Source organism: Oncorhynchus tshawytscha, linkage group LG22 (genome assembly GCF_018296145.1).
Source record: "Oncorhynchus tshawytscha isolate Ot180627B linkage group LG22, Otsh_v2.0, whole genome shotgun sequence".
In the NCBI taxonomy this organism is placed as follows: domain Eukaryota; kingdom Metazoa; phylum Chordata; class Actinopteri; order Salmoniformes; family Salmonidae; genus Oncorhynchus; species Oncorhynchus tshawytscha.
Genome location: NC_056450.1, coordinates 24,580,939 through 24,600,239, shown reverse-complemented (window position 1 = coordinate 24,600,239; position 19,301 = coordinate 24,580,939). Strand labels below are relative to the sequence as shown.

Sequence of the window (19,301 nt, the reverse complement as noted above, 5' to 3'; positions counted from 1 at the left end):
TGTCAATCCAGCATGACGTCTGACACGCTCAAAACAACTGGAAACACGGAACTGGGAAATCTCAATTTTCACTGAGTTCAAGACTGGGAACTGAAAAAAACAAGCCCTGACTGGGAAAACATGTTTTGAATGGTCATCCAACTCGGAATTGGCAGACTTTTATGACAAAGTTTGATCACAAAATTTGCCCATGAAGGACCACTGTGTCACCTTCCTGTTCAAGTGAGTACAGCACAACAAGATGAGTCCAAAAATGTATTGTATGCTGCTGCAGAAATGATGTAATATGCCAGGGAGATATGTATACTGTAGCTAAGAAAGTAATACTTAGTGTATGTTATGTAGGAAGCTGTTATTAATAGCCCATGTGCCTCACCCTAATAACTTAGCCTAAGCCTCATTACGCACACCTGGCATTCATCATTACACGCACCTGTGAATCATTATGATGGGGCCGAACACGCTGGGGAGGAGGTACCGTCATTATGATTCACACCTGGACTCCATCGCCTCCTTGAGTACCTGCCCTTTATATGTCACTGCCTTTGGTTTCTTCCCCAGTCGTCATTATTGCTGTTTCATGTCGGGGCGCTGTTTGTGTTTCTTGTTTTGTTAATTTATTAATTACATATATTCACTCCCTGAACTTGCTTCCCGACTTTCAGCCTACATCGTTACAGAATGACGCCTAACCTAAGGGAAGCATCCGGGAGTGTTTTATTTATTTGTTTTGGTGGGAATGACGTCAGGTCCGGGAGCCACTACAGGTTCTCATGCCTCAGACAGATCGCCAGGCTCCCCTGCTACAGCCGGCTCTTCGGGCTTTCATGCCTTCACCGGATCGCCAGACTCCCCTGCTTCCACCGGCTCGTCTGGCTGCCCTTCCTCAGCCGGATCACCAGGCTCCCCTACCTCAGCTGGTCTGTCACATTTGCGCGCCCCAGCCCGCGACAAGTTCCCGTGTATCAGCAGGGGTGACTGGTCCGCTCCTGATCCCTGGTGTTCGTCCCTTTGGTTGGCGTCCTGCGGCTGGAGCCGAACGCGCCGGGGAGGGGGTATCGTCACGTATGCTCTCTGGCGCTCTAGGTCACCATGCTCTCATGTCTCAACCAGACTGACATGTTTCCTGCGCTTCAGTAGAGGTGACCGGTCCGCTCCCGATTCGCGGGATTGTCATTTTGGTTAGCATCCTGAGTCTGGAGCCGCGCGTCGGGGAGGGGGTACTGTCACGTGTGCTCCCTCTCCGGACTCTTGGTCACCAGGTTGCTCATTATGGCGCACATCTGTCACCATCATTACGCGCACCTGCGTGTCATCAGCCTCACCTGGACTCATCACTTCCCTGATTATCTTCTCTATATGTCACTCCCTTTGGTTCCTTCCCCAGGCATCATTGTTTCTGTTTCATGTCTGTGTGTTGTCTGTGTTTCTTGTTTTTTATTATGTTGCGTTTATTTATTAATATACTCACTCCCTGAACTTGCTTCCCGACTCTCAGAGCACATCGTTACAAGTACCCAATACTCATACTTGAGTAAAAGTAAAGATACCTTAATAGAAAATGACTCAAGTGAAAGTCACTAAAGTCACACTACTTGAGTAAAAGTCTAAAAGTATTTGGCTTTAAATATACTTAAGTACCAAAAGTAAATGTAATTGCTAACATATACTTCAGTATAAAAAGTATAAATTTCACATTACTTATAGTAAGCAAACCAGATGGCACAATCTTGTTTTTTAGATTTACGGATAGCCAGGGGCACACTCTAACACTCATAAATAATTAACAAATTAAGCATTTGTGTTTAGTGAGTCCGCCAGGTCAGACGCAGTAGGGATGACCAGGTACAGTATGTTCTCTTTATAAGTGTATGAATTGGACCATTTTTCTGTATAACGAGTACTTTTTGGTATAAGGGAAAATGTATGTGTAACTCCTCTGACAAGGAGTAGTGGGAAGGATCGGAGGACCAATGCGCAGCGTGGTAAGTGTCCATATTTTTAATAAAGAAATTGAACACTGAACAAAAACAACAAAGTGAACGAAACCGAAACAGTTCTGTCTGGTGCAGAATACAAACACTCAACAGAAAATAATCACCCACAACTCAAGGGTGAAAACAGGCTGCACTAAGTATGGTTCTCAATCAGGGACAATGATTGATAGCTGCCTCTGATTGAGAACCATACCAGGCCAAACACAGAAATACCAAATCATAGAAAAAGGAACATAGACAACCCAACCGACTCACACCCTGACCATACTAAATCAAAGACATAACAAAAGAACTATGGTCAGAACATGACAGTATGGAGTAAAAAGTACATTATTTTCTTTAGGAATGTAGAGAAGTAAAAGTTGTCAAATATAAATAGTAAAGTACAAATATCCCCCTAAACTACTCAAGTAGTACTTTAAAGTATTTTTACTTGAGTGTTTTACACCTCTGAACAAAAGTTTGTACAGATTGAAAGCAAAACTTATTAACTGCGAATTCATTGGAACATTCTCTTGCTGTGAGGAACATAGTTGTACCAGATTCTGTATACAAAGTTACAGGTTTTAGATGGAAAGTATGGACTGTAGAGCTAGGGCTGGCACAATTACCGTATAATTGCGTGACTGACGATTATGGATAAAGACCAGCATGAAAATAAAATAACCGCTGTAACTGTAAAAAATAAATAATAATAATAGCGTTTTTTTTTGTGTGTGTGGAACGAACAGCTGACTGAAGACGGGACAGCTGAGCATTCGTGCAGTTGAGTCCGTTTCTGCGGTAACATGGACTCTTTACAACCTGATAAAACTTTGTTGCTCCTTGCTGAAACAAGCAATATGTTGTAGAAAACTAGTCTTTGGTTGCCTAGGCAATGCCACCTCCCTGCAGCAGCAGCACTTGCAGTCAGGAGCGGAGGAGAGGAAAACATTAGATTTTTTGGTGTATTTCTTTTTGCTATTCAAATGATTATAACAGTGATCACGGTCATTTGGCTGACCAATAACCGTCATCCAAAATGATTTTATTCCTCTGTGTATTCATTGAGTAATTTAGTCATTTATTGACTGAGCCTGCCCATACTCTCTATTCCTTTTTGGAGGTTTATTGTGTAATAAATGCATTTATTCTATCCTGTGTTGTTTTGTCATGGCTGCTGATGTTCTTGTCCCTTTCTAGATCAGGGACTACTGGCTTACGTAACTACATTTTGATAACCAAGGATTAGGTTCTCTTCTACAGAGTGGCTGGTTGCCCTCAGTATGTCACTCTGGTGGAAATATGGACTATACCTCCTTAGATACTACAACTATTATTGTTTTAGAGGGTCCACATAATCACTATGCAATAGAGGGGACATAACATTATTAGTGGACAGTAGGAGTATGCCTCCAACCGTACTGTGGCATGGGCAATATAAGGGCCCTACTGTGTGTGTGTGTGTGTGTGTGTGTGTGTGTGTGTGTGTGTGTGTGTGTGTGTGTGTGTGTGTGTGTGTGTGTGTGTGTGTGTGTGTGTGTGTGTGTGTGTGTACACAGTGACTATAGTCTGGGACAGCTGTAGGCCCACTACAGGTAGATAATGCTGAGTGGAGCTCCTGAAGAGTAGTTGTGTTTGCTATTGTGTAAACACAGGAGAAAAGCAAGCAATTAGGCCTGGCCTGGCCTGTGATCCTACACACATACTGTACAGTACAACTATACACACAGACAACACTCCGTCACAGGCAAGAAGACAGGCAAGAAGACAAGAAGGCAATGTCAACTCTCCTTCACAAATATGCACACAGTACTTTCTCTACAGACTACTTAAGTAAACATACAACACACGCACGCACACACACAGCAGGTTTCTCTCTTCTCTCTGGGCTGTTTTTGCTTGAACAGTGAGAGTAATGTAAACAGAGCTGAGCGCTCAGAACCATCTGCCTAATGTCAGTGTGTCCCATATCTGTCTTCTCTTTCTCTCTCTCTCTCTCTCTTTCTCGCTGTCTCTCCTCTCTCTCTCCTTCCGTCTCTCTCTCTTTTTTTTTCTCTCTCTCTCTCTCTCTCTTTATCTATTTCTCTTTCTTTCTCTCTCTCCTACTCCTTCCGTCTCTCTTTCTCTCCCTCACTTCCTTCATCTCTGTCCCTCACTCCCTCCGTTTCTCTCTCTCTCGCTCTCTCTCTCTCTCACACACACACTCTCTCTCTCTCTCTCTCCCTCACTTCCTTCATCTCTGTCCCTCACTCCCTCCGTTTCTCTCTCTCTCTCTCACACACACTCTCTCTCTCTCTCTCTCTCTCTCTCTCTCACTCACTCACTCACTCACTCACTCACTCCACTACCACCACATCCTTCCTCCCCTTAACACCCCCTGTCTCCATGTTATCTGTTGTTGTCCCTTGAATGCTATTCTATTTTCTACACTCACCCCTCCTCCCTCCACAGTTTATTTCCCCTTCCCTTAGCTCACATATCTTCCTCTCTCTTTTTTATTGCTGCTTCTCATTCTATCTCTCGCTCCCCCTTGCCCCATTTTCTCCATGTATCTTGTTTATTTGTCTTTTCTCTTATTCTTCCTGTTTTATTTCTTTCCCTCTTCCTTGGTGTAAAACTCTGCATATTCACCTATGCACTTGTTTCTCGGGAAGGTCAGGGAGAGTTCAAAGTTAATTCATGGGCCAGATGTGGATTAAGAGATAAGGGGCTATTAGCTAAACCAAGCTTTCTTCAGCTAATTTCACTCTTTGAAGAAAGTCACACATATGGGCTAGGTGGAATTTCATCCATTTCTTGTATAATGTTCTTAGGGGGAGGAATATTTGATAGTGTGCAATATAATGGCTGTATGTTTACTGTAAACCTGAAATCATTCCAACCAAGCCTACCCGTGTTACTGTTTCAGCCCAGTAGGAGTCAGGCTTCACCTGCATAATGATGGGGCAATCAACTGTCTATTTCAGGATGATTCAAAGTTTTATAAGGATGATAGAATCACTTTCATATAAAGTAGAGGGAGAGCATAAGAAAGAAAGAGAGAGTGAGGTTTGGCAGGTATCTAATCTTATACCTCCAAGGAAAGATGTGGTTTAGATGTTGTTTAGCGAAGACCATGGTTAACCCTAGCTGGCACATTAGCCCCTTAACTTATTTGCTGTGCTAATTTAGGGTCGCCACATAGGGTGTGACATAACAGTGTTTCCTGTTGGCATGTAGCAAGCCAGTGTTTGTGTCCAAAAACAGCCTCGGGAGGAGTGGAGTGTTTCCACTCTCTCACGCTGCAAACTGTAAACAAGAGGCCATCTTTAAAGTGAACAGCCTCCCAGCGTGTCAGAGGGCAGCGTTTTTTTCCCACGCTACAGCTGGGGACACTCCGGGGACAGTGTGACAGGGGAGGTCCCAGAGGCAGGACACAAAAAAACGTCTGTTTCATTTAAAGTTTAACGAGTTCAGGAAGTAAGATGTTAAACATATGAAGTGGTCAATGGACTGCCATGAGAGGACGGGAGCACGAGGAAAAAATGATCCCACAAACAGGATCATCATGCCTCCACAGGGAAGGTTAATGATTTTCTTGGGGTCTGTGTGCGTGTGTGTGAATGCTTGCACGTGTGTGTAAGTAAAAACATGGATATTGTGTATTTCCATACAAGGTCAGGTGTATGTAATGTATTATAAATGATGTAGTTGTATATCTCAGTCCTTGAGGAGAAGCACAATGTGTCATTGGCCACAGTATGACCTGTGAATCTGTGTGTATGCCATCATGGAATTAAAGAGAGGGAGAGATGGGCAGGGAGAGAGACAGAGAGAGCAGAGAAAGCACCATTTCAGTATCAGATTCCATGTGTGTTTCATCACTGTGTTTGATACTGTACATCCCTATCCAGATACCCACAACATGGCTCTACGCTGCCCCCTAGCACAGAATGTTTTGGAAAAACCGATGTGGGGTCAAGTCTCTAAATGTCCCCTTTCTTTATCCTCCTCTCTTCTAGCTGAGCGCCAACGTGCTGATATTCCTGTGCACTAACATCATTGGGATCTGTACCCACTACCCTGCTGAGGTGTCTCAGAGACAGGCCTTCCAGGAGACCAGAGGATACATTCAGGCCAGACTACACCTGCAGAGAGAGAACCAGCAGCAGGTACACCCACACACACACACACACTGTGTAAACACCTCCGCTGATTGTCAGGAAGCAGTAATGAAGCAGTCATTTTGAAGGACATACAGTTGAAGTCAGAAGTTTACATACACTTAGGTTGGAGTCATTAAAACTCGTTTTTCAACCACTCCACAAATTTCTTGTTAACAAACTATAGTTTTGGCAAGTCGGTTGGGACATCTACTTTGTCCATGACACAAGTCATTTTTCCAACAATTATTTACAGACAGATTATTTCACCTATAATTCACTGTATCACAATTCCAGTGGGTCAGAAGTTTACATACACTAAGTTGACTGTGCCTTTAAACAGCTTGGAAAATTCCAGAAAATGATGTCCTGGCTTTAGAAGCTTCTGATAGGCTGATTGACATAATTTGAGTCAATTGGAGGTGTACCTGTGGATGTATTTCAAGGCCTACCTTCAAACTCAGTGCCTCTTTGCTTGACATCATGGGAAAATCAAAAGCAATCAGCCAAGACCTCAGGAAAAAATTGTAGACCTCCACAAGTCTGGTTCATCCTTGGGAGCAATTTCCAAATGCCTGAAGGTACCACGTTCATCTGTACAAATAATAGTACGCAAGTATAAATACCATGGGACCACGCAGCTGTCATTCCGCTCAGGAAGGAGACGCATTCTGTCTCCTAGAGATGAACGTACTTTGGTGCGACAAGGGCAAATCAATCCCAGAACAACAGCAAAGGACCTTGTGAAGATGCTGGAGGAAACAGGTACAAAAGTATCTATATCCACAGTAAAATGAGTCCTTTATCGACATAACCTGAAAGGCCGCTCAGCAAGGAAGAAGCCACTGCTCCAAAACCGCTATAAAAAAGCCAGACAATAGTTTGCAACTGCACATGGGGACAAAGATCATACTTTTTGGAGAAATGTCATCTGGTCTGATGAAACAAAAATAGATCTGTTTGGCCATAATGACCATCGTTGTGTTTAGGTGTTTAGAGGAAAAAGGGGGAGGCTTGCAAGCCGAAGACCACCATCCCAACCATGCAGCATGGGGGTGGCAGCAGCATGTTGTGGGGGTGATTTGCTGCAGGAGGGACTGGTGCACTTCACAAAATAGATGGCATCATAAGGAAGTAAAATTATGTGGATATATTGAAGCAACATCTCAAGACTTGAGTCAGGAAGTTAAAGCTTGGTCGCAAATGGGTCTTCCAAATAGACAATGACCCCAAGCATACTTCCAAAGTTGTGGCAAAATGGCTTAAGGTCAACAAAGTGAAGGTATTGGAGTGGCCATCACAAAGCTCTGACCTCAATCCTATAGACCATTTGTGGGCAGAACTGAAAAAGTGTGTACAGGCAAGGAGGCCAACAAACCTGACTCAGTTACACCAGCTCTGTCAGGAGGAATGGGCCAACATTCCCACTTATTGTGGGAAGCTTGTGGAAGGCTCCCCGAAATGTTTGACCTAAGTTAAACAATATAAAGGCAATGCTACCCAATACTAATTGAGTGTATGTAAACTTCTGACCCACTGGAAATGTGAAGAAAAAAAAGAATAGCTGAAATAAATCATTCTCTCTACTATTATTATGAAATTTCCCATTCTTAAAATAATGTGGTGATCCTAACTGACCTAAGACCGGGAATTTTTACTCTGATTAAATGTCAGGAATTGTGAAAAACTGAGTTTAAATGTATTTGGCTAAGGTGTATCTAAACTTCCGACTTCAACTGTATGTATTAAATGCAGATACTAACTAAGCCAGATACTTCTCTCAACACTTCAGGAACGCCTCTTGCTGTCTGTGTTGCCAAGGCATGTTGCCATGGAGATGAAGGCTGACATCAACGCTAAGAAAGAAGACATGATGTTCCATAAGATCTACATCCAGAAACATGACAACGTCAGGTCAGCATAGACACAATCATCCTGGTAACCTCAGTAGCCCTGCCCTGACAACAACACATCAATAACCACAGCATTACTTGAACAAACCAAACTGACAAGAGCTATGACCTCTAAAGGCATCAGCATTATTCAGTTTGGCTGGCGGCTATCCAATGTCAGCTAGGAGAACCGAAGAGTGTGCTTCGCTTGAAAAAAGCGCAATAGAACTGTTTGCCAATTTTGAGACGCCGTAGCCAAAATAGTCAGAATTGGTTTAAGGTAATTCAAGAAATCTGTCATTAATTTTGACGTTTTTTGCCAAGGAGATCTTAGTCGCGCAATTTTACATTTAACTAATGTTTGGTGCAATATTTCTCAATGTGCATAAAAACGTGTCGTCCCTCAATGAATGACAACAAATAGGAATCCCTAATGTTGACCAATCACTGAGGAAGGGGCGTAGACTTCAGCCCCGAACTTTGGCTTGCCTCTAGAAAAAAATGTGTGTGCCCGAACACCCAAAAAACCCTCACCGAAGTCCAAAACATACAAAAACGTCACAAAATGTCGTTATAATATGTACACAAACTGTTCCGAACTGTTTCGGCTGGGAAGCATGCAGACGCCTTAACATGTAATACAGTGTTGATGTGTTTTATTTCTTGACCTCATTTAACTGTTATTCAACGGTATCTTTTATCAAATAAAGGCAGGGTACTTGTATATTTATTCAACATTGCACATCAACATTATCATACACACATACTGTATATACACATGCACGCACGCACGCACGCATGCACACACGCAGACACACACACACACACACACACACACACACACACACACACACACACACACACACACACACACACACACACACACACACACACCCTTACTCAGGGCTTGGCAGAGAGCGGGCTAATTAACACTAGTAAGGGAATACTTAATTACCAGCAGCCAAGATAAGATAATCCCCAAAGAATGGGAGCTTCAGCCCAGATTCAATTAGAGCACCGACTATACACACCCACACACACACACACGCACACAGGCAACTAGACAGACATTAAGGCTGTGGACAGACTACCCCAACACATAACAGGAGGAGGAAGGGTCATCCGATTAGTTACTGATCAACCAATCCTGTCTCTTTGTTTCTCTTCAGTATTCTGTTTGCGGACATTGAGGGTTTCACCAGCTTGGCGTCTCAGTGTACGGCTCAGGAGTTGGTCATGACGCTCAACGAGCTCTTCGCCCGCTTCGACAAACTAGCATCTGTAAATAAGAATTTCTCTTCACTCTCTTTTCACCTTCCCCCATTTTCAAATTTTCTCCATTAACTAGTGTATTGCCCTTCCAATTGAATATAATTTGTTCTCTGTCCCTCCCTAACTGCCGTAACTGCTTTGTCTCTCTGTCTGTAGGAGAACCACTGTCTGCGTATCAAGATCCTGGGGGACTGTTACTACTGTGTGTCTGGGCTGCCTGAGCCCCGCGCTGACCACGCCCACTGCTGTGTGGAGATGGGCGTCGACATGATAGAGGCCATCTCGTGAGTATGAGGAACGTCTGTGTGTGGGGAGATGCCATATTTTCTAGACATGACAAATCATAAAATATATCATAAATGTATTGCTTCAGCCTGTTGGAGTATCATGTGTTTTTTGGAAAAACATTTAACATACATGTTCTTTGTGTAAATGTGCAGGCTGGTGCGTGAAGTGACGGGGGTCAACGTCAACATGCGTGTAGGCATCCATAGCGGCCGTGTGCACTGTGGGGTGCTGGGACTCAGGAAGTGGCAGTTTGACGTGTGGTCCAACGATGTCACACTAGCCAACCACATGGAGGCTGGGGGCAAGGCAGGGTGAGGGAGACACACACACACACACACACATGTATGCACACATGCACGTGCGCACGCAGACACACACATAGACTGACCTTGTGTCCTTCTCCCAGGAGGATCCACATCACCAAAGCCACCCTGCAGTATCTAAATAGGGATTATGAGGTGGAGCCGGGTTTCGGAGGGGAGAGGAACGCCTACTTGAAGGAGAACAGCATTGAGACCTTCCTGGTGCTGGGCTGCAGCCAGAAACGGGTCAGGGACAAAACGACTTCCTACACTTGCTAACCACCACACGTACAGTTGTATGACAGTTTTACAGGGCACTCCAAACACTGGAGAATTGAGGTTGTTCCACGAAGAGTGCCTTTTGCATCTCTTTGATGTTTTAAGCAGACATTGTGCACCAATATTGATTTTTAAAAGCACGTTATATTAAATTAAGTGCCCTTTAATATAGACCACAAGGATAATTCAATAAATCTATTTTTTTTTATGAATAAAGAATTCAGCATTTTGACATGTCACTCTTTGCACCCCATGTGACTTCTAAGAAGATGTGTCAAAATGTGAAGTTTGCACCATCCCCTAGTTATTTTGTTGCTTTGACAAAGTCATTTCTAAAGATGATTATTTATTTAATGTTATTAGTGATTCATTTACGTCAGTCCCTCATTTTAAGGTCAACCCTGTTATGTGAACTGAACTCTTGTTGCTGAGGAGTATTCCTGTCTGTAATAAAGCCCCTTTGTAGGGAAAACTCATTCTAATTGGCTGGGCCTGGCTCCCCAGTGGGTGGGCCTAAGCCCTCCCAGGTCCACCCATGGCTGCGCCCTTGCCAGTCATGTGAAATCTACAGATTACGGCCTAATTGATTTTCTTACATGAACTGTAAAATCTTTGAAATTGTTGCATGTTATGTTTATATTTTTGATCAATATATAGTTCTACAAAATGTAGAAATGCGCAGTTTTCACATATGTAGACACTGGTTTGGTGCTGGAGATAATGAATATGATGTTGAAAAGTGGCAGAGTTGCCCTTTAACCTATTGAGATGGAATACTTTCTTTAATGAAGTTCAACATGTGCCCTTTATGACAGAATGTTGAAATTAAATTATTTTTGGACCAAGTTACACTATTCAAAAGGCACTGAATTGGTGGAACAACCCATTGGGTTGTCCATGTTAGCACCCATTTAATCCACTCAAGGGTTTCACCGGTTCAGTTGTCTAACCTTGTCTCTGTCTGTGCTTTCCTCTGTGTAGAAAGACGAGAAGGCCATGATGGCCAAGATGCAGAGGACGCGGTCCAACTCCAACGAGGGCCTGATGCCTCGCTGGGTGCCCGACACAAGGTTCTCCAGGACCAAGGACTCCAAAGTCTTCAGACAGATGGTGAGACGAGACCTCTCTCTCTCTTGGCTCATTTGTGTCTCTTCTGTGTCTCTCCTGCTTCTCCCCTATATCTACTTATTGTATCCCAATAGTCTTACCCATAAATGTTACCTCACTTCAGAGTGCTCTGTGTGTCCCACTAGCAGCGTTTACCAAACAAGGTCCTGGGGACCCCAAGGGGTGCATGTTTTGATTTTTGCCCTAGCACTACACAGCAGATTGAAATATTCAACAAATCATCAAGTATTGATTATTCGAATCAGCTGTGTAGTCATTGGGAAAAAAACAAAACATGCATCCCTTGGGGTCCCCAGAACCGAGGTTGGGAAACCCTGTAGTAGTCTCTCCATTATGTTCCCCAGTGTCTACCGATAGTCTCTTCTGTCTTTCCTCTCCTGTCTCCTGAGGGCCAGCTCTTCCCTACAGGGTTTATCTATTGGCTAATCCCTCTTTTTACATCTCTTGTCTGGGTTTCTGTATGTTGGTTAATCCTCCTTTTCTTTCTCTTTCTCAGGGGATTGATGAGTCGTCCAGCAAAGACAAGTGAGTAGTTATTTTTCTGAGGATGTTTGGGATACACACATACACATATACACATATACACACCCACCTAAATACACACCCAGGGAGACAGGCTCACTTGCCAAAATGCACATTCACACTCTCTCTCTCTCCCTCTCTCTCTCTCTCTACCTCCTCCCCCTTTCCAGCCGTGGTGCCCAGGAGGCAATGAACCCTGAAGATGAGGTGGATGAGTTTCTTGGGCGAGCCATCGATGCTCGCAGCATCGACCAGCTGAGGAAAGACCACGTCAAGAAGTTCCTGCTCACCTTCCAGACCTCTAGCCTAGAGAAAAAGGTCTCTGCGTACATCTCCCAGAGTACTCTGGGCTTTATTTAGTTCATCCCTGGTATGTTATGTAGTTCACATTCACAGTTAATGTCTGCTGATGTTTTTTAACGGGTTCTGATCTCTCTCTGGTAGTATTCGAAGAAGGTAGACGATCGCTTTGGGGGTTACGTGGCTTGTACCCTCCTGGTCTTCTGCTTCATCTCCTTCATCCAGATTGTCATATTTCCACAGTGAGTGACACACGCGTACACGCACACACACACACACACACTTACTTTTCTGAGTCCTCCTGTCTGTGTGTCTCCTCCTGCAGCACCCCAGTAATGCTGGGGATCTACATCAGTATCTTCATCATCCTCGCCAACATCCTCTTCATCTGTGCCATATATTCCTGCATTAAGGTAAGACCTCCACAACACACACATTACCTACTGTACACACCCACATGCATTCTGGACACTAAACGTTATTTCCTTTATTCCTCCTCTCTTGTAGCTGTTTCCAGCTGCGATGCAGATTGTGTCAAAGAAGATTGTCCAGTCTCGTACCAACAGCACTCTGGTGGGGGTGTTTACCATCATCCTCGTCTTCATCTCTGCCTTTGTCAACATGGTGAGACTGAACAGATTGACACACACACACCTACAGCAAACATTTCCCCACAAGTTAACATGTTTGTGCATGTCTCCTCGGTTGTAGTTTGCGTGTGACACGGAGAGTTTGGTGGACTGCATTGCCCGGGAGCTGAACATCTCTGTTTCCATGGTGACACCCTGTCTCATCCGCAACCTGTCTGTGTCGGTAGATGGGGGTCTAGAGATTTGTCCCAGCCAGGGCCCCTCATGTCCCTTCCCAGAGGTGAGTGGGTGTGTCACCGATGTCAGGTTGTATACTGATGTCTTATATGTTCTTTATAAATAACAGGTTAATCTGATCATCAATCAATCCTCTCTGTTCTTCTCTCCCTCAGTATTTCAGCTACAGTGTGCTGCTGACCCTGCTGGCCTGTTCAGTATTCCTCCAGATCAGCAGTATAGGGAAGCTGGCCCTTATGCTGCTCATCCAGCTCACATTCCTGCTGCTGGTGGAGTGGCCACAGGTGGCGCTGTTCGAAAATGCTGACCTCTTTGTCACCTCCAAAGCCCTGTGAGTACTGGGGCTGCGTTCAGGAGGGCACAACGTTGTAGTCATCAATGTTTTCTTTTGACTAAACCATTTTCTTTATTTTTCTCATCCAGTGATTTCAATGAAACTATTCAATGGTCCAGTTTCAATGAAACTACAGTCGAGTGGTAAGTTTGGATTCAAAGCCTTTCTGAAATCATTATTTTAAATCTGTGTAGGTGTGCATATGACCCATTTTCTCTTTCTCTGATCCACTCTCTCTCTGCAAAACTGTGCCTCTCTGACCTTTCTTTCTAACTGTCTCTCTGCAGCCCGTTCAGTGTGACCAAAGTATCTCTGAGAGTCATGACTCCTGTGATTCTCACTGTGTTTGTGCTGGCGCTCTACCTCCATGCCCAGCAGGTGGAGTCCACTTCACGCCTCGACTTCCTCTGGAAACTACAGGTACCATAGGCCTACAGAGGGGCACTCCTCTACCTCGACTACAGCAGAACATAGTGTAGTATAAGATGTCCCCATCTATCTTAACCTTTTTCCCTCATGTCCTCCTTCTAGGCCACAGAGGAGAAGGAGGAGATGGAGGAGCTTCAGGCCTACAACCGCCGTCTCCTCCACAACATCCTGCCCAAGGACGTGGCGGCTCACTTTCTGGCACGTGAGCGCCGTAACGACGAGCTCTACTACCAGTCCTGTGAGTGTGTGGCCGTCATGTTCGCCTCCATTTCCAACTTCTCTGAGTTCTATGTGGAGCTGGAGGCCAACAATGAGGGAGTGGAATGTCTTAGGCTGCTCAACGAGATCATCGCCGACTTTGACGAGGTAAAGAGGGAGGGGGGGGGAGATGGTAGATTATGGAATTGTGGTCGCTTATTGTCATTGTGAATTCCGTGTCTTTTGCCCTTTGGTGCATTTTCAGTACAGTCATCATTGGCCTCATGCATTTAAAATAGGATACATTTTTGGCCAAACTCAAACCTGAGGGTTTGTGTTTTGTCCTACTCTCAGATCATCAGTGAGGAGAAGTTTCGTCAGCTGGAGAAGATCAAGACTATTGGCAGCACCTACATGGCCGCCTCGGGTCTCAATGATTCCACCTACGACCGTGAGGGCCGCTCCCACATCACGGCTCTGGCCGACTATGCCATGAGACTGAGGGAACAGATGAAGTACATCAATGAGCATTCCTTCAACAACTTCCAGATGAAGATAGGTGAGTCTGAAAAAGCTCAACAAAGCTTTAAACAAGCTGAGGTTAAATAATATCACATGAAATTCTGAAACACAGACAGGATTGAGTGGGATAGGAACCAGTGTTGCAGACCAGAGAGAGTGTTGGTTAATAGGAAACAGAGTAGAATATGGTTGGATGCATGAGTTTGGTATGAATAACCGCTATGTTTATGAATCTATGATCTGTCTCTCTTTTTTCAGGTCTGAATATTGGGCCAGTGGTCGCAGGGGTGATTGGAGCACGGAAGCCCCAGTACGATATATGGGGGAACACGGTCAACGTAGCCAGTCGCATGGACAGCACAGGAGTCCCAGACCGCATTCAGGTATGGAGGATGTCAATCAGTTAACACTCAGTGTGTCATACTCCGTTCCTAATAAGCATAGTGTATGCCGGTCAAATATGCAAATTTTTCCACTCTCCTCAGGTTACCACGGACCTCCACCAGGTGCTTTCAGATATAGGATATGTTCTGGAGTGCCGTGGGGTCGTTAAAGTCAAGGGCAAAGGGGAAATGACGACCTACTTCCTGAATGATGGACCGCCCAATAGTTAGCAGCCGTGGCAGCACTAGCCGGGACCATTCCCGCGGCAGCACTACTGAGGGAGGACTCGCACCGCGAGCTAGCGGCTAACAACTAGCGATGCCATCACTTGAAACCCGAGCCAAGAGAAAATACTTTGAGACTCCAGGACTTGAGAAGGAAAATGTTCTTATGTGGCAGCCATGTTTTGGCACCTGCACACATGGAAGGACAAGTGTTTTTCTCATGTCTAGCCTTTCTCTCAGGCTACTTTAAAGATGCAAAGTCTGTTTATTTAAAACAACGCCTTTAGCCTGTGTCAAAAAAAGAAAAAGGCTGTACATAAGGCTACTTTTTATTTGACATCATTTTCTGTGATTGTTTTTGTTTTTCATGATTTCTTTTCAGCAGAATTATGAAACAGGTACTCATGTTTTATTTCTGGGTTACTTATTTATTTTAATCTTGATGTTTTGTGCAAAAATTCCTTTATGAAAAAGTCTGAATACATACGTGCACAAATATCCAGTTTATTACACGTTTAGAAGTGTGTATGTACATGCATATTTGTGTGTATGATTATGTGTATAAATTGAAGGAAAATATTGACCAAAGACCAAAGTATTTACGAAAAACAAGGCAAGACATGTCTGTTATGTTCTCGCAAAAGTCTGCAATGATCACCAACTCAATCTGTTGCACGGTAGTACCCTCAGTCTTTTTAGTACAGTGCTGGCAAATGCTATTAATCAATATGGGCAAAATGTGTAACAACTTTCATTTGGTTTATCAATCAGCCAGCAAAGAGGTCCAGTACAGTTTATCATCAATGACATCTATATGATTACTCTGCCGCCATCTCTAAAATTATTATTATGTTATTTAAGATTAAATAGAGGCTGGTAGCCTTTTTTAAGTCCTGGGGAGAGGGTTCAACCTGTTGGTTCAACAAAATAAGAGGAAATAGGATGCCCCCCCCCCTTTGTCAAATTTGTTACCCCCACCATGGCTCAGTCCAGCTATAACAGTTCGAGCACCCAAGGCACAGTTGTATACGGCAAAGGCATACTGTCAACTGCTCCACCCCTTTCAGATGTGTCCCTTCCCATTTGTTTTGCAAATGGAAATTAAAGGACTCAAAACTAAAAAAGCTGTTCCAGAACCAGAGGGGAAAGTCTGGGCATTAAATACAGTGGTACCGGACAGGCGCCTAAGCTGTTCCAGAACCAGAGGGGAAAGCCTGGGCATTAAATACAGTGTTACCGGACAGGCGCCTAAGCTGTTCCAGAACCAGAGGGGAAAGCCTGGGCATTAAATACAGTGGTACCAGAGGGGAAAGCCTGGGCATTAAATACAGTGGTACCGGACAGGCGCCTAAGCTGTTCCAGAACCAGAGGGGAAAGCCTGGGCATTAAATACAGTGTTACCGGACAGGCGCCTAAGCTGTTCCAGAACCAGAGGGGAAAGCCTGGGCATTAAATACAGTGGTACCGGACAGCCGCCTAAGCTGTTCCAGAACCAGAGGGGAAAGCCTGGGCATTAAATACAGTGGTACCAGAGGGGAAAGCCTGGGCATTAAATACAGTGGTACCAGAGGGGAAAGCCTGGGCATTAAATACAGTGGTACCAGAGGGGAAAGCCTGGGCATTAAATACAGTGTTACCGGACAGCCACCTAAGATGTTCCAGAACCAGAGGAGAAAGCCTGGGCATTAAATACAGTGTTACCGGACAGCCACCTAAGATGTTCCAGAACCAGAGGAGAAAGCCTGGGCATTAAATACAGTGGTACCGGACAGGCGCCTAAGATGTTCCAGAACCAGAGGGGAAAGCCTGGGCATTAAATACAGTGGTACCGGACAGCCGCCTAAGATGTTCCAGAACCAGAGGGGAAAGCCTGGGCATTAAATACAGTGGTACCGGACAGGCGCCTAAGCTGTTCCAGAACCAGAGGGGAAAGCCTGGGCATTAAATACAGTGGTACCGGACAGCCGCCTAAGATGTTCCAGAACCAGAGGGGAAAGCCTGGGCATTAAATACAGTGGTACCGGACAGCCACCTAAGATGTTCCAGAACCAGAGGGGAAAGCCTGGGCATTAAATACAGTGGTACCGGACAGCCGCCTAAGATGTTCCAGAACCAGAGGGGAAAGCCTGGGCATTAAATACAGTGGTACCGGACAGCTGCCTAAGATGTTCCAGAACCAGAGGGGAAAGCCTGGGCATTAAATACAGTGGTACCGGACAGCCGCCTAAGCTGTTCCAGAACCAGAGGGGAAAGCCTGGGCATTAAATACAGTGGTACCAGACAGCCGCCTAAGATGTTCCAGAACCAGAGGGGAAAGCCTGGGCATTAAATACAGTGGTACCAGAGGGGAAAGCCTGGGCATTAAATACAGTGGTACCAGACAGCCGCCTAAGATGTTCCAGAACCAGAGGGGAAAGTCTGGGCATTAAATACAGTGGTACCAGACAGCCGCCTAAGATGTTCCAGAACCAGAGGGGAAAGCCTGGGCATTAAATACAGTGGTACCAGACAGCCGCCTAAGATGTTCCAGAACCAGAGGGGAAAGCCTGGGCATTAAATACAGTGGTACCGGACAGCCACCTACGATGTTCCAGAACCAGAGGGGAAAGCCTGGGCATTAAATACAGAGGTACCGGACAGCCGCCTAAGATGTTCCAGAACCAGAGGAGAAAGCCTGGGCATTAAATACAGTGGTACCAGACAGCCGCCTAAGATGTTCCAGAACCAGAGGGGAAAGCCTGGGCATTAAATACAGTGGTACCGGACAGCCGCCTAAGTTTGAATCGCTAACAAGTATTTTCTAAAGAAAGAAGGAAATATATATATATATATAATATATATATATATATTAGGCTGAATACTGTGCTTTGTAATCTTGAAGGGGCATAACTATTTTCACTGTGAGGTTTTTATACTTTAAACTGCTTTTTTGCCTAACTTAACTGCTTTAAAGCATGTCTGATTGTGGTATCCTGTTTTCGATTCTGTTTGTTTTAACGTTGAGTATTTTTTTATCACCTCTGTATTCATAATTTGTATTAACCTTATGGTTGTTGTTATTATGATGAATTATTACGCTTATTATGATGATTCCATTCCAACGATAAGGATCAAAGGGCAGAACGCTTTCTTGTAAAATGCCAGACGTAAAAGCTCAAGCTCAATGGTACCAACTGATCAACTGCAGCCAACTACAGTATTTCAAACACTGGCCCTAGATTTGATCACACATACTCATTAGATGTCGCTTTTCCACAGATATACAGATTGTACACTGTACCTTTTCATTGAGCAAACACTACTGCAGGACTAAGCTCAGTCAGGTTATGCACTGATCCCATCCCTATCAGATTTCAGGGCCCTCCTCAGAGAGACAGAACACAATCAGCAGTGTGAGCAGTATTAGAACTGTCTTAATTGAACAAGCCACTGGAGAATACAGTGGGAAGAGGAACTGAGTTTCACAGAGGCAGAGAAATCGAGGGAAGGATAGACAGCCTGTGAAAGCTAATGGAAATAATTTACTGACCTTAGCATTGACTCAACACTGACTTTATTTTGATAATTTTGACTTTCCCATAACATCATAACACACTTGACTATGGACACTAAAAGGTGATAATGTTCGTCCCAAAGCAAGCTAATAGCCTCATGTTATTGGCCCCTTCCCGTGTAGTGATGTTTGGCCTTGAGCGTGTGGGACCGCCGTGGAAAAGTAAAGGTCTTGGGGTCAATAAATGACTGAGGTTGTGCCCAATCGAGAGTGATTAACATAGAAATAGAATACATAGAATGGACGTGGTTAGTAAGATGATGCACGTTCTATTCTATTTCTATGGGCTGTCTTGTCTTTGGGTTGGGTGGCTGTTAATTGTTGACTCTTGGGATGTTTTTAGTGCACAGATGAGGGGAGGAGGGTCGTCCCAGAACTACTGAAAGTGTGTTTTGCTCAAGCCTGATGAATCCGGCCCCCTTCTTTTTGTTTTCTACCCGTGTTGAAGGAGTTCAGAAGGCACCGTTTTTCCTGAAGTGAAGGACAAAAAGAGTTTAGGACTATGACAGACAAAATAACATTTCCCCTTGAAGATTTTTTAAAAATAAAAACAATGGCTGTTTTATGTTGTGTTGATTGCTGTTAATGTGTGCGGCTTTCTTTACCTGTTGTAAAAACTAGGATTACCATTGGCTGATTGTCATTGAGCAGATGCTGACCAATGAAATTATTAGGTGAGAGCAAGCAGTCCCAGATACCCGATACATTTCATACATGAGAGGATTC

The 19,301-nt window shown here is 44.4% G+C and overlaps 1 protein-coding gene across 4 annotated transcripts in view; it reads left to right on the top strand.

The window, feature by feature from the left end:
* The window catches only part of LOC112222161 (adenylate cyclase type 6), a 57,926-nt gene extending 38,777 nt beyond the window's left edge, over nucleotides 1-19,149 (top strand). For 2 of the 4 annotated variants that reach the window (XM_024384813.2, XM_024384812.2), the window contains exons 4-23: nucleotides 5,981-6,130; nucleotides 7,914-8,035; nucleotides 9,183-9,294; nucleotides 9,442-9,569; nucleotides 9,726-9,884; nucleotides 9,980-10,121; nucleotides 11,136-11,264; nucleotides 11,779-11,807; nucleotides 11,975-12,122; nucleotides 12,249-12,346; nucleotides 12,430-12,517; nucleotides 12,612-12,728; nucleotides 12,816-12,974; nucleotides 13,087-13,262; nucleotides 13,355-13,408; nucleotides 13,553-13,685; nucleotides 13,797-14,060; nucleotides 14,247-14,451; nucleotides 14,673-14,797; nucleotides 14,900-19,149. In XM_024384813.2, the coding sequence (XP_024240581.1) occupies nucleotides 5,981-6,130; nucleotides 7,914-8,035; nucleotides 9,183-9,294; nucleotides 9,442-9,569; nucleotides 9,726-9,884; nucleotides 9,980-10,121; nucleotides 11,136-11,264; nucleotides 11,779-11,807; nucleotides 11,975-12,122; nucleotides 12,249-12,346; nucleotides 12,430-12,517; nucleotides 12,612-12,728; nucleotides 12,816-12,974; nucleotides 13,087-13,262; nucleotides 13,355-13,408; nucleotides 13,553-13,685; nucleotides 13,797-14,060; nucleotides 14,247-14,451; nucleotides 14,673-14,797; nucleotides 14,900-15,028 (2,667 nt within the window). In that variant the 3' untranslated portion in view covers nucleotides 15,029-19,149. The remainder of the gene's footprint in view (nucleotides 1-5,980; nucleotides 6,131-7,913; nucleotides 8,036-9,182; nucleotides 9,295-9,441; nucleotides 9,570-9,725; nucleotides 9,885-9,979; nucleotides 10,122-11,135; nucleotides 11,265-11,778; nucleotides 11,808-11,974; nucleotides 12,123-12,248; nucleotides 12,347-12,429; nucleotides 12,518-12,611; nucleotides 12,729-12,815; nucleotides 12,975-13,086; nucleotides 13,263-13,354; nucleotides 13,409-13,552; nucleotides 13,686-13,796; nucleotides 14,061-14,246; nucleotides 14,452-14,672; nucleotides 14,798-14,899) is intronic. The other 2 variants (XR_006079642.1, XR_006079641.1) reach the window with 2 other exon arrangements.
* Nucleotides 19,150-19,301: the final 152 nt, after the last annotated feature.